Source organism: Puma concolor, chromosome C2 (assembly GCF_028749965.1).
Source record: "Puma concolor isolate L17-30 chromosome C2, mPumCon1.1.hap2, whole genome shotgun sequence".
Taxonomy (NCBI): domain Eukaryota; kingdom Metazoa; phylum Chordata; class Mammalia; order Carnivora; family Felidae; genus Puma; species Puma concolor.
In genome coordinates, this window is record NC_141675.1 from 78,913,994 (window position 1) to 78,930,105 (window position 16,112).

The 16,112-nt window shown below is 47.4% G+C and overlaps 1 protein-coding gene across 5 annotated transcripts in view; it reads left to right on the forward strand.

Moving 5' to 3' along the window:
- ST6GAL1 (ST6 beta-galactoside alpha-2,6-sialyltransferase 1) overlaps positions 1-16,112 on the forward strand; it is a 120,831-nt gene that overhangs the window by 99,913 nt on the left and 4,806 nt on the right. For all 5 annotated transcript variants that reach the window (XM_086674950.1, XM_086674952.1, XM_086674951.1 and 2 more), the window contains 3 exons: positions 55-152; positions 14,117-14,215; positions 15,578-15,752. In XM_086674950.1, coding sequence (XP_086531076.1) covers positions 55-152; positions 14,117-14,215; positions 15,578-15,752 — 372 coding nt within the window. The remainder of the gene's footprint in view (positions 1-54; positions 153-14,116; positions 14,216-15,577; positions 15,753-16,112) is intronic.

A 16,112-nucleotide genomic window follows, 5' to 3' on the forward strand; every position in this document is an offset into this window, starting at 1 on the left:
TTCTTCATGTTGCTGGTGCTCATCACCTCTTTTCTGTTTCCTTGTGGTTTATAGATGATCATGACGCAGTCCTGAGATTTAATGGGGCGCCCACAGCCAATTTCCAACAAGATGTGGGCACGAAAACCACTATTCGCCTGATGAATTCTCAGGTAAAATTTCTTCTGTGCAGCTCTGGAGTGAGGGAAGGACCACAGGATGGGCTCCAACATAGAACCCATCTGCTAGGAGCACATCCAAGATGCCAAATGAATTAAGTCCCATGACTTCCTGAGTCCTGGATTCCTCACTGGAGAAGGAGAAGACAGTGATCCCAAGACCCAACCTGGTGATGTGTTCGTGAAAAGCTCCCGGGGCATTAGTTTGTATTAACGGAGGTGTCCAGTGCCCAGAGAAAACAGAGTTATGCAGTCCCCGTAGCTGCCAGGTCATATCCGGAGTATTGCATGAGGGACAACATAGCAGAGAATATCAGACAGTGAGGGCTGCTGTGAAAAGTAAGTGAAGCAAGAATGTGGACATGTTTCGTAAGCTGTAAAATAGTCTACAAATATTGAAAGACACCATCACCACATGATTATGTGTTATATGGTGTTAGAATTCATGTATTACCTCATGCATTCCCCTAGATAATTGGCTTCCTGAAGTATTTCCAGGTAGCATATGCTGATTTCTCAAAACGAATAGAAACTGGAGACATACTCTTGCCACAGAGTTCTGTTAATAGATTTTAATTAGTGGTTTCAAAAAACCCCAAAAAACTGGAAGACATGAGTATCAAAACTAGCATGAGACGTCTGGACACCCATTCACCTCACTCATGACCGTCACTGTTTTCTGTTCTCTGAGTAAACACAAAGACTTTGGCTGTTTTACGTCAGTGTTTAGACTCTGTCCGTTGCCTGGGACTCCGTGGGCATGGAGTGCATTCTGGGGTGATCATCATGCCCTTTCTGCAGTGTTGCAAGAGGCCTGCATTTCTCCACTCCTCTGCCAGGGCTCCACTTCTGTTTTTCTCAGACAGTGATCTCTTCACTGCCTGCCCTTGAGGAACTCCCCAGCTGGGCAGAAGCTGCCTCCTACACGGCCCACTTTCCATTTGAGGCCCACACTCCTAGGAACCTTTTTATGAAGGAACTAGGATTGATGAACTGAACTTCTTTGCAAGTGGGTGCCATCTTGTTTTCCATTCTTACTCAAATCCCTTGATGATGATGTCACTTTCTGTCACTGTTCTATCCTCAGTAGACTCTAAGTGCTTTCAGTTCCTATTTATTATTTAACCTTATACTTTGGGTTCGAGTCTACTTTTGTTATAAACTATAAGAGGGCAGATTAAAAAAAAAAATAGAATGGTCAGCAAGGGGCCTCCTGAAGCACGTGGCATCAGAGCTAGACTTTGAAAGATGGGCAGGATTTGGAGAAATAGTGATAGGGAGGCATTCTAAAAAGTGGTATCGGCGGGACAGAGATGCCGATAGGAAATGAAGGAGACATTCAGACAGATCTGGCTATCGTGGGGGTGGGGTATGGATTTGTGTTGCCCTGTAGAGGGAGATGAGGCTATAACTTCCTGGCTGCTTGGACCCTGCCAAATCTAGGAAATCAGGCAGAGGAGTTGGGACGAGATTTTCCTTCTTTCTCCTTTTCCTTCTTGTAACCCAGTCCAAGAAATCCTGGAGCTGGAGGGCACCTCAGGAAGTGCTAAGGCTTAACCTGTTCTTCTATGTAAGATGGTTCCTGAATATCCAGGAGAGATGTTTATTCTGCTTCCTTCTCTCCCTCCCATCGTCCCCTTTCACAACTATGGGCAGTACTGAGTGGAAGGTAGGAGGCGGTATGTAGAGCCGCTTAGGGTTGAAACCCGCTCTGCTTCTTAGTGGCTACATGATCATGTGGAAGTTACTTAAGCCTCCTCTGTCTGTTCCTCTGTGGAGAAGGGGGGATAATAGTACCTTCCTCACAGCACAAGGTCGTTATGGGGAATAAGCCAGAAGACCATGCCGAGCGCCTAGTACCTGGCACATACATCGATGGATGATGGCCACTCTTACGTTTACGTGGGCAGACACTGAGATGGGCTTGGGGGATACAGTGGGCCCTTTCATGTGCTGCCTACAGATACAATCGTCATGCAGGGACACAGAAAGCTGCTACAGAGAACTGCAGAGGACAGGATCAAAGTGCTACCAGGGCTCACACAGGGAAATTTTCCCTGATCAGGGCTATCAGGAGTTGCGAGGAGGTGACACAGCTGTGTAGGTGTAGAGGATGAGAAGGGCTGGGGCCTCTCACGAAGAGGCAACAGCCTGGGTAAGGCCATGTGTGGAAGGGGGCAGGGGAAGGCGAGGGCCCGGGGAGGGAGTGATGCGCATGGGGGTGTGGTGAGCGCTGAGGCTGAAGGTAAGGGTGCTCTGAGCCAAGGCGCTGTGGTCAGGAGGATCCTCGGTGGCATGACCAGACTTGCACTTGGCAAACGTCGCCGGCATCCATCTGAGCAGAGGCCCTGCAGCGCGTGGAGAGAGGCACAGTTAGGAGGCACAGTTCGCCACAGTTAATGAAATGCCGGTAGTTGCCGCAGGGTAGAAATGAGGGGGAGGGTGGGAAGAGAACAGGTTCAAGAGCTATTTGGCATCTGTGGTCCACAGGTGTTAGTGAGGGGTGAAGGGAGAGGGGCAGCAGGTGGTACCGGGCTTGTGTGGCTGGCTGGCCGGCCGGAAGTCACAGGGATTGTAAGTAACTTGAAGACGTTTTGGGTTGTGAGGGCTAGGGTCAGAGAGGAGGGTAGGATAGAAACCGTGGCTCTGGATAGGGTTGATCGGAGCTGCCTGGTAGATACCTGTGAAGAGATGTCAAGCAGGCAGCTGTACAGAGGGGGCTGGAGTTCAGTGGAGGGCTCTGGGCCGGACGTGGGAATTTGCGAGTCATCTTTATCTGTGAGGCGATGAAACAGCGGGGCCGGATGAGAGCATGAGGGACAGGGTGTAGGCAGAAGTTCTACGCAGGGCTTTGGGTAACAAAAATAGAAAGAGGAGGTAATCAGCACTGTCTCTGCTGAGGCCAACAGAGGTAAAGATTGAAAAGCCCTCTTCTCTCGTTGGCAAAAGCGAGGCCACCCAGCACCTTCAACAGCAGCTGTCGGGGAGAGTGGTGAAGCCAGAAACCACATTGGAGCATAGGGTCAAGGGTGAGTGGGAAAGGCAAATGTGGATAGTTCTTTCAAGAAGGCTGGCTCTGAAGGGCAGAAGTGAAGTAGGACGATAGCTGTAGAGGGTCGAAGGCTCCAGGACCAGTTTCTGTTCTTCTCATTCTTTAGAGTGGAGAGAATGGAGTACGTTTAAAAGACAGTGGGAAGAGGGTCACAAGAGGGCACATGCTACGTGGTTACGCTTACATGAGGTTCCTAGAGGAGTCAAATTCATATTGACAGAAAGTAGAACGGTGGTTTCTGGATCCTGGGGCGGGGAGGAGGAATTATTGTTTAATGGGTGTAGAGTTTCAGTTTGGGAAGTTGTGTAGATGGAGGGTGGCGATGGTTGTGTAACAGCATGAATTGACTTCATGTCACTGTGCTGTACGCTTAAAAATGGTTAAAATGGATCATTTTATGTTGTATTTTACCACAAGAAAAAGTGTTTTTAAGTCAGTGAGGAGAAACCAGTTAATAGAGGGAGGAAGTGAATATAGTAAAAAGAGGCGATAATAAGTAAATCATGGGGAGGAGGGAGTTGATCCAAAGCCCAGTTGAGGATCAAGCCCCATAGGACGGAGTCAGAAGGGAAGAAGCCTAGGAAAAGTGTAGCTGGAGGTGGTTTACAGTGGAAGGACGAAAGGGCTTCTTTTTTCTCTGCAAAGGAGGATGTAAAGAAAAGGAGGCTTTTTGTAGGGAGGCTGAGGGGAAGAGGGATTTCCGCAGAGGAGGTTTAAGCAAAGAAAGCAAAGAGGAGAGCAGAGGAAGGGGCCAGCTAGAGGAACAGAGCAGGATTTCCAGGCCATGCTGGCCACTTTGGGGCTGGAGAGTATGAACTTGGAGAGAATAAGTATGATCTCCAGACTGGTAGGCGGCAGCGATCGAGAAGAGAGAGCACGGAGGAGCCCTGCAAAGTCTCTTGGATCTGGGAGGCTGCCCCCTTCTTAGGCATCTCTTCCAGACGATTAGTGAAGAGGTAAACCCCATCCTGTAAATATTTTAATTTAAGGCTATGGTAGGTTTGCCTACGAAGTTCTTCCAGGCTGGGGAGAGAAAGCCTACATCACGTGCATGGCCAGAATGTGTGCTGATTGGATTTCAACTGGGACATTTCTCTGATCACATACAGGGGCTTATCCTGAGACCATAGCCTGTGCCACTTGTTCAATACTTGTTTCAGGCCCAGGTTGGTATGCGCACCATTTCAGTGAGGCCATTTCAGTGGGGACACAAGGCTCAAAGAGTCTCAGTGAGTTGCTCAGGGGAGAGCAGAAAGGAAACGTTAGAGGTGGGATTTGGATCGAGGTTCATTTACCAATTTTCTGGAAGAGTTTGTGTAGAACTAGTATTCTTCTTTTTCTTTCTTTCTTTCTTTCTTTCTTTTTTTTTTTTTTGAATTTTGGTAGGTTTTGCCAATAAAGCCATTTGGACCTATAATTTACCCTGTGGGAAGTTTTTTTTAGCTACAAATTCAATTTCTTTAATAGACTTAGGGCTAATCGTGTTACTTGTTCCTTCTTGACTGAGCTTTGGTAGTTTGTGTCTTTCAAGGCATTTGTTCATTTCTTCTGAGTTATTGAATTTATTGGCCTAAAGTTGTTCATAATATTCCCTCATTATCCTTTTAATGTCTACAGAATCCGGTGTGATGTCTGATGTGATAGGACATCCTTTGTATTGGAATTCACAGGGCGTAAAAGGACTTTGGAGATCAACTAGCCACGAATTCATGCCACAAATTCTCATTGATTACCTGCTCTGCGCCAGCCTCTGTGAAGGGAGCTGGAATTCAGCAGCCCGCAACAGCAGTAAAACAGAGACAGACGTGTTCCCTGTGCTTGTGGAGCCCACAATCTTGTGGGGTCATTTCATTTTCCAGACAGGATGACCGAGGCCCAGGAAGAAAAGGTGGTCCGCACAACCCACATAGGGTAATGGCAGACCCGTGCAGGATGAAGGCCTCGTCACAGTTGGGTCAGGCTCTTCCCTGGCTCCCTGCTGGTACCTTCCCAGTCCACGCCTATCTCTACCATCATCCTGGTTATCCATATCATTTATTGCCTGGCTCTCCCACCATAGCGTATGGGCTCCAAGAGGAGGCGTGTTTGTCTGTTTGGTTCACTCTTAAACCCAAATGCCTGGACCAGTGCCCATTATGTAGTCGGTGTGCAATAAATATTTGTTGAGTATAGTCCAGAGAACCTTCTGCTCCTTCAGTGGACTGCCTCCAAACTTCTCCAAATCCTTTAAAAAATTTTTTTTGAGCTTTGTATTTGCAAATACTTGAAACTTTCAGCAAAGTTGCAATCATATGACCAAAACCAAGATTGCCTGTATACCCTTTATCCAGACCCTATTACTTTTTCATTTTACCCCATTGCTATATCATCTGCTCTTTTCATTCTTCAGAATAGGTTTTCATTTGAGAGTAAGTTGTATATATTGTAGACATTAATTCCTGAGGACAGAAAGTTTATACCCCTCCGCCCACTATATCAACTCATTTGTTGAAGCTCTAACCTTCAATGTGATTGTATTTGGGATGGGGTCTTTCAGAGATAAATATATTTCGATGAGGTCTTGAGTGTGGGTCCCCATGATATATCTGCCATGTGAGGAAGGTGGCTGTCTACAAGCCAGGATGGGCAGCTCTACCAGGAACCAAATCTGCTGGCGCCTTGACCTTGGACTTCTCCAGCCTCTAGAACCATGAGAAGTAAATGCCTGTCGCTTAAGCCATCCAGTCTATGGTATTGCGTCATAGCAGCCTGAGCTAAGATTTGTTGGTACTGAGAAGTGGGGTGCAGCTCTAAGAAAAACCTAACAATGTGTAGTGGCTTTGGAGCTGGGCAATTGACAGAAGCTGGAGGAGATTTGGAGGGCATGCTAGAACTAAAGATGCTAAGGGACATTCTGGTGAGGACTCGAAAAGAGGAGAGCCAGGGTGGCTCAGTTGGTTGAGCATCTGATTTTGGCTCAGGTTGTGATCTCATGGTTCCTGAGTTTGAGACTCACATCAGGCTCACTGCCGTCAGTGAAGAGCCTGCTTCGGATCCTCTGTCTCCTTCGCTCTCTGCCCCTCCCCTGCTTGTGCACATGTGCTCGCTCTCTCTCTCTCTCTCTCTCTCAAAAATAAACATTAAAAGTTAAAAAAAGATGGAAGCTGGAGAGATAGCTTCTATCTTTCTAGAGAATATGGAAATAATCGCGAACAGGATGCTGGCAGGTATATGGATGATAAAGGCCATTCTGGTGAGATCTCAGGTGGAAATGAGGAACGTATTATTGAACAGTGGAGAAAAAGTGATCCTTATTATAAAGTGGCAGAGGGGTGCCTGGGTGGCGCAGTCGGTTAAGCGTCCGACTTCAGCCAGGTCACGATCTCGCGGTCCGTGAGTTTGAGCCCCGCGTCGGGCTCTGGGCGGATGGCTCAGAGCCTGGAGCCTGTTTCCGATTCTGTGTCTCCCTCTCTCTCTGCCCCTCCCCCGTTCATGCTCTGTCTCTCTCTGTCCCAAAAATAAATAAACGTTGAAAAAAAAAAAATAAAGTGGCAGAGATTTTGACTGAGTACTAATGTTTTGTGGAAGGTAGAACTTTTGAGCAAAGAAATTGGATATTTATCTAAGGTAATTTCTAAGCAAAATGTTGAAGGAGTCGCTTGGTTTCTCCTGACTGCTTTCAGTGAGATAGGAGTAGAGAAAAATGAACTTAAAAAGGAATTGTTTAGCAAAAAGGAAACAGAGCTTAAAGATTTGGAAAATTCTTGGCTTATCTATACTGCAAAAAAATGAGAAAGCTTGTTCTGAAGAGGAAACCAAGGGGTGGCCCAAGACCATTTGATAAAGAGATCAGCAAGGGTGTGAACCACAGACCTAATCAGCCACCTCAGCAGAAACACCGCCAGCTTGAGCTGAAGGAAACGGATACAGGACGAAGTGGAGGAAGGCTCCTGGGTTTCTTAGATACTACAGGACCAGGCCACAGAGCTCTTTGGCTGCAAACTGTCATTGTGCCTCGCAGCAGGAAAAGCATGATCCCAAATGTGATTCAGAAATCATCAGGGCTGCGTCCTTGGTTTCAAAGGTGGGAGGGGGGCATTGCTGTGGTTTTATTAGGCCAGATGGCAGCTACTCAGAGCCTTGGGGGTATGACTGCTGACTGGCCCCAGTGGGTCCATGAGGCATGACATTGAACCAAAGAGGATTTTTTAAAATGTTTATTTAATTATTTTTGAGAGAGAGAGCAGGGAGGGGCAGAGAGAGAGGGGGAGACAGAATACCAAGCAGGCTCTGAACTGTGAGCACAGAGCCCAGTGCAGGACTCAAACCCACGAACTGTGAGATCATGACCTGAGCTGAAACCAAGATTCGGACACTTAACCCACTGAACCACCCAGGCCCAGCCCCAAAGAAGATTCTTCTCAAACCTGTGCATCTAGTGGGATTTACTTTGCTAGGTTTTGGCCTTCCTTGGGACCTGTTACCTCTTTCTTCCTTCCTTCGGATTTCCCCCTTTGGGAATGGGAATGTCCATCCTATGCCGTCCCACCATTGTATTTTGGAAGGACATAACTTTTCTGGATTCATGGGTTCACAGCTGGAAGAGTTTTGCTTCAGGATGAATTACCTCACCCTTATGTGATTTAGATATTTACATGAGACGTAGGACTTTAGACTTTAGAGTTGATGTTGGCGTGAGTTGAGGCATCCGGGATGTTGGGTGGAATTAATGTATTTTGCATGTTGGAAGGATGTGATTTTGGAGGATCCAGGGACAGAATGTTATGAACTGAATGTGTCTCTCCTGAATTCATATGTCGAAGCCCTGACTTCCAGTGCGATGGTGTTTGGCAGTGGGGCTTTTGGGAGATGACTGGATGTAGATGAAGTCTTGAGGGTAGGGGCTCTTTGATGGGATTAGTGTCCTGATAAGAACAAAGAGAGGGAGGGAGAGAGAGAGAGAGAGACCAGAGCTCACTTTCATTCCACCAGGTGAGGACACGGAGAAAAGCAGCCATTTGCAAGCCACAATGTGGGTTCTCACTGCGAAACCAAATGTGCTGGCACCTCAATCTTGGGCTACCCAGCCTCCAGAACTATGAGAAATAAATGTCTGCTGTTCAAGGCATCCAGTTTCTGGTATTTTGCTATAGTAGCCTGAGCAGACTAAGTTAATACACACTTCGGTCTGTATTTCCTAAGAATGAGAATATTGTCTTACTCAACCAAAGTACAGTTATGAACTTCATACATTTACACTGATAACATACTTCAATCTGTCTGCATTCCAGACAGATCTGTTTCCTAATTGACCTAATAATGTCTTTTATGGCATTTTTTTTTTCTTTTAGTACAAGAGCCAGTCCAGGATCGGGATACACATACACATAACATTTATTCTTTTTCCTTTATGGTCTGTGGATGAACACTTGAATATTGTGCCACTGTCCCGCTCCTCATCAAAATTTCCTCCTCTATTTCGCATTCATGGCTCACTTTTGCCTGAACCAGTCTTTACTGTGATGGTTGCAAAATGGTACTTTCTAACTATAGCTCTCCCTGCCCCGCATCACTGGGTTGGCACTCAGAATTCTACTGTAAGTGTAACCCTCACTTCTCCTCCTCCCATTTATTTCCTCCCTCCCGCCTCTCCTTTCTTTCTCTATGTTTTATTGGTAAGAACTCATGGATTCCTTATTTTTTTTTTTCAATGGTTTGTAATTCACCAGTGTTCTGAATTACTTTGGCATTCACATGGTTTCAGATTTGGCCAGTGGGAGTTCCTTCAAGCTAGCTCTTTTTTCCCCATGACATACATGCTCTTATCATTTTTCTTATCACTCTGTATCTTCTGGCATAACAAGATATTCCAGTTCATTCTAGACTTATTTGTTGCATTTTAAATGTTTGATCGTTATTCGTTTTATCCTGAATATATGCATACACGGTGTTCTGGCTTAGAGACAGCTTTCTTATTTAAATACTTCGTAGTACATAATGAATGCATTGATCCATCTTTGCCCAAGCTCCTACTTCTGGGGCAGTGCAGCAAGAGCCAGATCAATTTTCTTATGTGAGTAGCCAGATACCCCATAGGCAAAGGACAAAAAATAAATGATCCCCTCATACCCCACTTATAAAAGGCAGGAAGTGGTTGTCATCTACCCTTCCAGAAAGGGGCTTTTTTTTTTTTTTTCCTTAGAGACAGAGCGAGCAGGGAAGAGGGACAGAGGAAAAGAGAGAGAGAGAGACTCTTACGCAGGCTCCACGCCCAATGCGGAGCCCGACTTGAAGCTCAATCTCATGACCCTGAGATCATGACCTGAGCTGAAATCAAGAGTTGGCCACTTAACTGACTGAGCCACCCAGGCGCCCCATACTTATGGTTCTTTTGATGACTTCCTGGGATGCCTGGTAGAATTCAGGCCCCTCTGACTTGGTGGCTTTCCATTTGAGGTGCCCTGGGCACCTCCTGTCCAGGTCCAGTTTACCATGGTCAAGACTTCATTTCTCATATCTACTCAAGACGCTGACCACCCTTTGTTTGTCTCCCTATAGCACTAACCCCCTTTGTGACTCTGGCAAATTCGCAAATCAGCTAGAACACACTCTTTCTTTTGTTATCCCTTATTGTTTCGAATGAAGGTTGTCTAGTGCAGTGGGAAAAGATCAGACAGGCCTTGATTTGCATCCAAACTCCATCCATTCCTGGCTGTGTGATCTTGGGCTAGTTATGGAACCTTAGAGCTTCCTTTTCATACTCTGTTTGGGGCTGGGAAATACCGTGAGGGATAAATGAGAAGACATTGACTTTAATTGCTGTGTGAGTTTAACAAAACGACTAAGTCTAGACTCTATAGTTAAGATATCAGTGTCTACACACACACACACACACACACACACACACACACACACACACACACAGTATATTAGTTTCCTAGGCCTGCCATAACAAAGGACCAGGTAATAAGCCACCAGGTAGGGTGGCTTAAACTACGGAGATTTGTTTTTTCGCAATTCTGGAGGCCAGAGCTACAAGATCAAGGTGCCATCAAGGTTGGTTTCTGATAAAGGCTCTCTTCCTGATCTGTGGATGGCCACCATCTCTCTATGTCTTCATGTGGTCTTTCCCCTATGCGCATGTGGAGAGAAAGAGATCTTTGGCATCTTTTCCTTTTCTTGTAAGAATATCAATCTTCTCAGATTAGGGATCTATCCTTGTGACCTCACGTAACCTTAATTACTGCCCTGAAGGCCCTATCTCCAATATAGTCCAGTTGGGGGTCAGGGTTTCAACATACAAAGTTCAGTCCATAACTGAGGGAAGAAAGATTTGGGAAGAATAAAAACCATTCAGGTAAGATCTGCAGAATGCAACGATTGGGGTTATTTTTTTATTCTTCCATATATAGATATATGTGTATATTCTTGTCTTTTCTAACTTTCCGCAGTGACCATTTCTTACTCTGTGACTGGAGAGAGTATTTTAAACAGGTTTCCATGTCCCTGGTGTAACCTTTTCCTGGCAGGTGTTCCTTGGGGCTCCGTTGCTATGGCAGTGACTTATTTTCCTCATCATGAGGCTCCTGGGATCCCTTGAACTCAGGTCAGACTCTGCACAAGGTTAAGTACAGGAGCATTTGGAAAGACTTTGATTCTCTCCCGTGTGCCTTCTGCTGCAGCTGAAAACATGACAGACTGAGATGCTGTCCAGGCATGGCTGGTCATGCAGGGCCTTACAGGGTGATAATGTCCTATAAATGAGCTACCTTAGCCTGGAGAGGGGCAGCTGCCCTCCTAAGACCACAGAGTGGGTTAGACATGAAGCATTGCCCCACTTGCCCAAGCAGTTTTGAGGCTCTCTTGTCTTTGAGGACATCTTTAAATCTCACAGCAGAATTAATGCGGTAAGTACAGAGCCCGGTCCATGTAAGGTTGAGGAGTGCTTTGCTAGTTTCTTCCCTCTCCCTGCACGGGTCCTGGCTGTGTTCACTTTCTGTTCCTCCTCTGGATAAACTAGCACTTACTGTCCTGCTTTGTCATTTGCCTCATCAAGTGGCTTGGGTGAATGGCCATTTCCCCGCCATGTGTGGTGAGAACTGAGGGTGGCCCGGCCCCTGTTGGTGTGCTCACTTATTTAAGGGCCTCATGGTTTATGAATATAGCCTTGTGGGAGGGGAAAAACAGACACTCGGGGAGGAGCCAGCCTCTAGACTCTGGTTCTGGCTCTGTCCCACGCTCACTTGGTAGCCTTGGACAAGTCTCTTTTCTCTACGGAACTCAGTTTACCCCTCTGAAAATGACAGATTTGGATCTCGTCCCTCAAGGATCTTCCCGCTGTGACTTGCTACAACTCACACAAGAAGCAACATTCCCATTGACATGTCTATGTCCCTCATCAAATGCTTTCTTTGACATCTCCTCCCAAGACCCATGGGTGACCCACCCCTGCCCTCTTTGTAGGAGGCAGTGTAGTATGTAGGTCAGAAGTATGGGCTCTGGAGCCAGACAAAAGGGCTCTAGTTCAGACCCCTTGCTTACTAGCAAGATGGCTTGGGTGAGTTTCTTAGCATCTCTGTGTCTATTTCCTTATTTATAAGATGAGCATATTAATAATTACCTCCTGGGGTTCTTGCGAAGATGAACTGAGATACTGTATGAAAAGTACCTGGCTTGTAGTAAACATCATTAAAGGGCATCTGCTGCAATCGTTGTTGTTCTCCTTTATCGTAAAGGAGAAGACTTTTGAGCAGCTCGCTTGGGATTTCTGAGGACAGTGAAGCCACAGATGGTGGCAAAGTCTTAGGGTGCCAGAACTTGGCTCCACCTGCATCCTGCTTCGTATACTAAGAAGATTACTGGAGAGGGGCTGGAGACATCTTAAAAATTCCAGGTCTCTCTAATCCTCCTGAGTACCCATACATCACCTGGTGTCAGCACTCTGCATAGAAAGAAGCATGGCTCAGGAAAAGACATGCTCTCAATATACCTGCTGCTTTGAGGTGGAGAAGGATGGGAATAGGGAGTGAAGCAGTAGAATTCTGAAGACAAGTATAAAACAGCAGGAGGTTGGCCGCTGCTCCCTGGGCCTTCCTGCCACCAGCTTGTTGGGACACCTGCTCTGCCTTTGGACCACAGCACTGAATATCTGTGCCGGGACTTAACAATGTTCCTCACAGACCGAGGACCGCCCTTAAAGTCAGAAGACGTGGGTTTGGTTCCTAGTTCCTGTGGTCCTCAGCTGTGGAACTCAGGGCCAGTTGTCTCATCCTTGAACTTCACATCCCTGCCTCGCCCCCAGTGGCACATGCCCATTGCTTTTCTTTCCATGTTACCATTTTAGGAAATGACCTGAGGTCTGGAAGTCACCCTTAGCCCCCTTTCCTTCACTTTCAACACCCAACAACCTGCAGGTCTACAGCTGACAGTTGTAACTCTTTGTCGTCATTCCTTCTCCATCATTTCTTAGGCCTCAGCAGCAGCTTCTGCCTGGTCTCCTTTCTCTGAAACTCTAGAGACTCCAGAACACTAGTCTGTTGAGAGCTTTCTCACTTAAAAGACTTCACGGGTCCCATAATCTGAAGAAACCCTAAGCTCCCTGGCATGGCCCCTGCTTACGTTTTTCTAGTACCTTCCAGCTCTCCCTTTGTATCCTAGCTGCGCTGGACAACCTGCAATTCCCAGACAAGCTCCTCACTGTACCAAGTAGAACTAAGTTTGTCTATAAGTGCCAGAAACACTCTTCCCACCCCTCAACACTAGGTTAACAAGATAAAAATGTATTTCTGTCTCATGTAAAAGAAGTCCAAGGGTAGACATTTCAGGGCTGCTATGGTGTTCCAGTGTGTCAGGAACCCAGGCTCCTGCTACCTTGTGTATTTGCCCTTCAGTCATGTGGCTTCAACTCCACAGTCCAAGATAACTGCTGAAGCTCCAGCCATCACATCTACTTTGAGCCAGCAGGAAAGAGGAATGAACAAGGAAAGGCATGACTTTGCCTCTAAGGACACTTCCTGCAAGTCACTCTTGCTCCCACACCCTCGGCCAGAATTTTATCACGTGGCCATGCTTAGCTGTAAGAGAAGCTGGGACATTTTTATTTCAGGTAGTCTTTATTTTAGATAGCCCTGTATTGAGGCAAGCAGAAATGTTTGTTTCCAAGGAAGAAAGAAGGGATGAATATTGGGTGATGCCCAGCAGTCTCTGCCACATAATCTCACATTTGGGGATTTGCACACATTGCTTTTTCTGTCTGGGACACCTTCCCTCTCCCTACACCCCCCTTCCTTGGCTTGGCCTGCTATTATTTGTCCCTTAATACTCACTCACCTCATGGCCATACTCACCCTGGCCCCCTGTGACTGTCTGGGGACTCCTTGACACCCAGTGCAACTACATAATCCCCACCACTAATATTTCATGTCTCAAAGATATGCTGAGGAAGTGGGGTTATATTCTTCAGGCTTCCAGGGCCTTCCTACCTTTGGGGGAGGTTTGGGGGCGATGAGATGGCTGAATGACCTCCGAGGCCAATGACAAGTTGGTGTTCCCTGGGTTGTACACAGACCACCCACCTTCCCATAGTCGCTCTTGAGACACTGCAGTGACACTGATTAGGTCGCCCCCTCGTGATGGTGAGTGGTCGAGGTGGGGAGGGATTATTGTGATTCTGGCTTTTATTGTCAAACAATTCTTGATTTGATTTCCGCCGTTTGTTGTCTCAGTGTCCACCTGGGCAACATGTGCCTTTTAGGGTGAGTGTTGACAGCTGATCTCATATGTCATTGAAATTTAAGTGCTGCACCGAAACTTAGAAGCCTCACGGGCCCTGGGGCCTCAGGTGGTACTTGTGACGTGTCAGTTACTACCACAAGCAGAATGTTTACATGTCGACATCCAGGTGACAGTTTGCTGCTTCTTCTTGCAGTTGGTCACCACTGAAGGGCGCTTCCTCAAAGACAGTTTGTACAACGAGGGAATCCTAATTGTGTGGGACCCATCTGTTTACCATTCAGATATCCCAAAGGTAAGTGGGTAAACATGGGACGTAGGGATGCGTCTTCTGTTTGCCTGTAGATGTCCCTGAGTTCCTGGGTTTGAGAGTCATGGCTGACCTGGGCCATCCCTGAGGACTGGCTCTTTCAGTTTGAGGACAACACACTTCATTCGGAATGGCAGCGCGGAAGTATTCCCGTCCTATACCAGTGCCCTCCGCGCCCTGCCCCATGGTGCCGTGTTTTCATCTCTTAATTATGGTATGGATCAGGAGTAACAGGGCCCGAATTTCTCACTGGAGTGGGGTCGTGTTCATCTAATTCAGTTATTTCTTTTTTTTTTTTTTTTTAATTTTTTTAATGTTTTTTATTTATTTTTGAGACAGAGAGAGACAGAGCATGAGCAGGGGAGGGGCAGAGAGAGAGGGAGACACAGAATCCGAAGCAGGCAGGCTCTGAGCTGTCAGCACAGAGCCCGACGCGGGGCTCGAACTCACAGACTGTGAGATCATGACCTGAGCCGAAGTCGGATGCCCAACCGACTGAGCCACCCAGGCGCCCCTAATTCAGTTATTTCTGATGCAGATCAGTAGGAATAGACAGTGGTTACTCTTACTCCTATGACAGAATCACCATGCTTGACCTACTTCCGGTCTCCAGAATTCTTCCATTTCACTCTCGTAACAACACAGGGAAGTAGGTAGAAGCGTGGTTATTTCCCTTTTGCAGATGAGGAGACTGGACTGTGGAGAGGGGAAGTCGCCTGTCCCAGGGCTTGGTTTACTAAGCAGGGGGCACTCTTTCAGAAAGGCGACAGAAGTCTCGGGCCTGCTGGCTCCTCAGCTTCTCCAGATTGGCGCTCTTGCTGTTTGTCCTGCATGTCGGTTGGCCTCTCCCTGATGTGGCTTCAGTGCCACAGGAGAATGGCTTTAGGGCAGAAGGACGGGGTGCTTGGGGACCCTCTGGGGACACTTGATTCTGGAGTCAGACCCAGACCCGGCAGGAGCCGACAGGCTCTGGTGACCCCTGGTACCCTCACCACCTCAGCCCCCGCAGTTTGGCACTGATCTCCCTGAAAACAGAAGTTGGCCAGGGTCAGGACAGGGACTTTGAACCCCCCAGATGTGGCAAGCTGTGCCCCAGTTTTCGCCCCCTTAGAGGTGGGGTTAGACGGTGCCAAGGGCCCCTTTGAGCTCTGGAAGCTTTCCCAGAGACTATGATCCTGAAGTCTGAGGCTGTTCCAGGGTCACCAGGCTCAGAATCCCCTGTGAGCATAGGCTATGTGCTGGGTCCCCTGTGCTATCAAGTGAATGCTGTGATGTGGAGGAGTCTGGAATCTGCTCCGAGCCGAGGCACATCCCTCTCCTTGAGAAGACCATTTCCTTCTCTTTCAGTGGTACCAGAGCCCTGACTACAGCTTCTTTGAGAACTATAAGAGTTATCGCAAGCTTCATCCCGATCAGCCCTTTTACATCCTCAGGCCCCAGATGCCTTGGGAGCTGTGGGACATCATTCAAGAAGTCTCCCCGGAGGAGATTCAGCCCAACCCCCCATCCTCTGGGATGCTTGGTGAGTCCGCATCTGGGGAAGGACCTCTCGTGTTTGTTTCTAGAAGCGGTTAGCGCTCTTCTGGGATCTCATTCATTCATTCGTTCGTTTCTTTGCTCACCAAACAACTGCTAGGTTTTTGTTGTATTTGTATACTGTGCCAAGTTCTAGCTAAGATCCAGAGATCGGAAGATAGAATCCTTCTCCATTAGGGTCTTTGGTGGTGGAGTTCAGTCAGGCGTCCAAGGCCAGGAGGGAGCAGCTGCCCGGTTGTGCCAGGAGGGAGGTTTGTGGAGGGGTGGCGTCAGCCCAGGCCTGGGCAAGGGGCAGATTTGGTGGTGGGGGCTGGGCAGGAAAGCAGAAGAGCAGGGCTGGGATTTG